Raw genomic sequence first — 3097 nt, 5'->3', positions numbered from 1 at the left:
GACAAAAGCTCAAAGAGTAAAAAAATAAAAATAAATTCTGGCCTGGACAGACACACTGAAGCTCAAATGGTAAATAAATAAATAAACGCTGAAACATTTTTTTGTTTTTTTAAACCCTGTCATCTCGCACTGATGCGCGGCAGACAGGCTCATGAGGCCTATTTCTTACTGTGACTTTTCCCTTCGAGATTTTGACCCAATTGTTAATTGCGTTTCCCAATATTCTTATTAACATTTGTTGAAAATTTGACGAAAGCTCAAATGGTGAAAAAAAGTTATGGCCTGAACAAACAGACAATCACAGAAGTGATTGTGAAACTATGTGGGCGGAGGGGCTAATGAATCGGTGCTTCAAAGCTCTGTTGAGCGATGTTGCTCGTTAATGTATTTCAGTACATCCTAGATTACTTCTGTTTATTTAATAGATTTTGGAGAGCTTTAATTATGCTATAGTAGCAATCGACGCTCAAAAGCTTCCTTCAGAATGACAATACCTCATAGTTCGACACCACAGACATGATATGTTGTACAAGATTGAATGATTCTAAAGTTCTTGTTGATAATTTTCAAATCGAGCTATATCCATCCATGTTCTTGTGCAACAACTACAGGATGAAAATATCTTCATAACTGTGAAATGGTCTCTTTATCCCTGTGTTTATATCGCAACATCTGAGTGTGTTTTTAGATGGGAGCAATCTGTTTTTACTTGTGAGCAGTTGACACATTGTTACTTCTCTAAAAACTATCATAACAAGAGAATGTGACAATTCCAATGTTAAGAACGAATATGAATGTGATTTTGCACATAAGCTTACTGTGAGGATTATTTTGTCCATCACAAGGCCCTGAGCAATAATGTTATTTACCGTATAAAGTATATTTATGGTATCATGCACTAAAAATGAAAAGCATATATACAGTCTGTTGTACTTGGTGTTCACTCACTGCTCTGAAAATAAAGCTGTACCAGATGTTTGTACTCGTCCTTTTCTTGTTTGTGACTGCTATTTGTCTTGCCTTATTGTTTCTACGACGACTGTCACATTTTTGAGTACCGCTACATCAACCACGGTTGGCCTCTATAAACCCATATGACGACTTCACTTTATCTGCTGGCAGGATTGCCTAGAGGTAGGCACACTCTACTCTAAGCTGTCTTGCCTGGGTTTGAATCCTGACCCAGCTATTATAAACCCTCATCCCGGTGTTTTACAGGCAGGGTGATTCATCAATATGTGCCGTCCCTCGGATGGATGTTAAACGGGGCGTCCTGTCTGCCAACATTAGTTGTTGAATATCAAAGAGTAAGTGAGCTATTGCCAACACCATGGCCAAATTCCAAATTCCTGCTCTCACCAGCAGAGGGCATTGCATCAGCGGCACAGCCACATCCTCAGCAAATGATGCTACACTGCAGCCTTGTGCTGTATACAAACGACGTTGACTTCACTCATTGATTTTACTGTTCTCGGTGGCTTCATGGTTAGCGTATCTGCTCTGAGTCTGGGAGGTCCATAGTTCAAACCCTGGCTGAGTCATACCAAAGTCTTTAAAATGGTACGTGCTGCTTACTTGCTTTATGCTTGGTATTTAAAAAGGATCGAGCATGTACAAACAACCATATATCGGTAATAATAGTGCACCCCTTCACCCTTCGCACTAATTGGGGTCATGCTGATCCTATGTAACAAGTCTGGATGTAATCATCCCACAACTGTAGGAGGAGTAGCGTCACACACACCGGTCCATGAATTATAGTAAGGATTATTATCATTCTGGGATCCTAGGTTCAAATACTATATACTCTGATTTGTCCATTGTCTCTGTCTGTAATTCATGTGAAAGTACAGTTGCCTCCAGTGTAAATATAAATTATACATATACATTTACATATGTAGGTTTAAAAGGCCACGCAACATAATTATTTGGGGGACAACAAAATTGTTCTCAATAATTATTTGTAAAATTAGTCGGAGTTTTAATTATTTGTTGTATTTATTTATTTTAAAGTGTTGTGTGGGCTGGGTGTAATTTGAAGATGCAATGTGCAATTTTTGCTGTCCCATAGAGTTAGCCCAAGAGCATTTTACTGTAAATCTAATTGAAAGTCAAAACCTGTCGTTAAATAATTGTCATTCTCTGTTTTCTTATTTTCCATCAACCTAGGCGGCCTCCATCCATCCCTTCAAGACCACAATAGTAAAAGTCGTCTCCACGCACTTCAACCCTTTACATTCAAACTGATTCCAGCCAACACAGCTGCTTTGTAAATGAAAATGTCTGCTTGCGTCTTGATGCATATTGCTTAAAAGACATGGAGTGAGTAGTTTATCCCTCCTCCCAACCCCCGTCATCCTCTCTGACACTTCCACTGATTTTACTGCATTTGCATTTTGTTCAACAAATCAAGTATGCATTTGGTGCATATTTTTCGATTTGGTGCTGATAATTATTATTACATTATTATTATTATTATTAATATTATTATCTTTATTATTTTTAATCGATCAACTTCTTTGGTGCAAACTTGCTCACGATTGTTTTCTCCACTTGCTTTATGGATTTACCTGCCGCTGAAAGGTCCGAATCGGATTTCTTTACAAACAATGTTGTAACTGTACTTTAAAATTTATATTTGTTTTTGTAATTTTTTTTTGTTTTGTTTTGAAAGTATGAGGATTAAGGGAGAGAAGGGGTGGACCCACAATCCATGTGGTATGATTATGATTCATAATCATAACTTGTACTGTTAAGCCTTGGCCATGCACTGCAGACTACGCACGTGGTTTAACTTTGGTTTTCGCAATGAAGCAATTTCCTGATGATCTTTCGATAAAATTCAACGTCTAATGTGAAAATAAAGATTGCTACCTGGGATTTATATCTGTGTTCACAATTATTAACATCAATTGAAACAAGACATTTGGGCAATATTACCTTTGGAATATTTGCGATTAATTTTGCGTTTCCTAAAGCCTGTATTTCCCAAAATGCATGTGGACAATGCATGTTCTCCAGCAATTACAACAAAAGCCCTTGCAAAGACATTAAAAAAAAAAAACAATCAAAACTACTGCCTGTGATTATTTGTGTT

General features: G+C 37.4%; 1 protein-coding gene across 5 annotated transcripts in view; it reads left to right on the top strand.

Annotated features, from left to right (window-relative positions):
• The window catches only part of LOC147026201 (dynamin-1-like), a 176466-nt gene extending 173582 nt beyond the window's left edge, over nt 1-2884 (top strand). For all 5 annotated transcript variants that reach the window (XR_015058152.1, XM_085881375.1, XM_085881374.1 and 2 more), the window contains one exon: nt 2170-2884. Coding sequence is in view for 4 of the 5 variants with exons in the window: in XM_085881375.1 (XP_085737501.1) it covers nt 2170-2203 (34 nt within the window). In the remaining variant the exon portion in view is untranslated. The remainder of the gene's footprint in view (nt 1-2169) is intronic.
• Nucleotides 2885-3097: the final 213 nt, after the last annotated feature.

The sequence above is a fragment of the Eptatretus burgeri genome, chromosome 5 (assembly GCF_056783735.1).
Source record: "Eptatretus burgeri isolate ZD-2024b chromosome 5, Ebu_testis_v1, whole genome shotgun sequence".
NCBI classification, from domain to species: Eukaryota; Metazoa; Chordata; class Myxini; order Myxiniformes; family Myxinidae; genus Eptatretus; species Eptatretus burgeri.
Note: the sequence above shows the minus strand (reverse complement) of the source record. Positions and strands in the feature narration are given on the sequence as shown.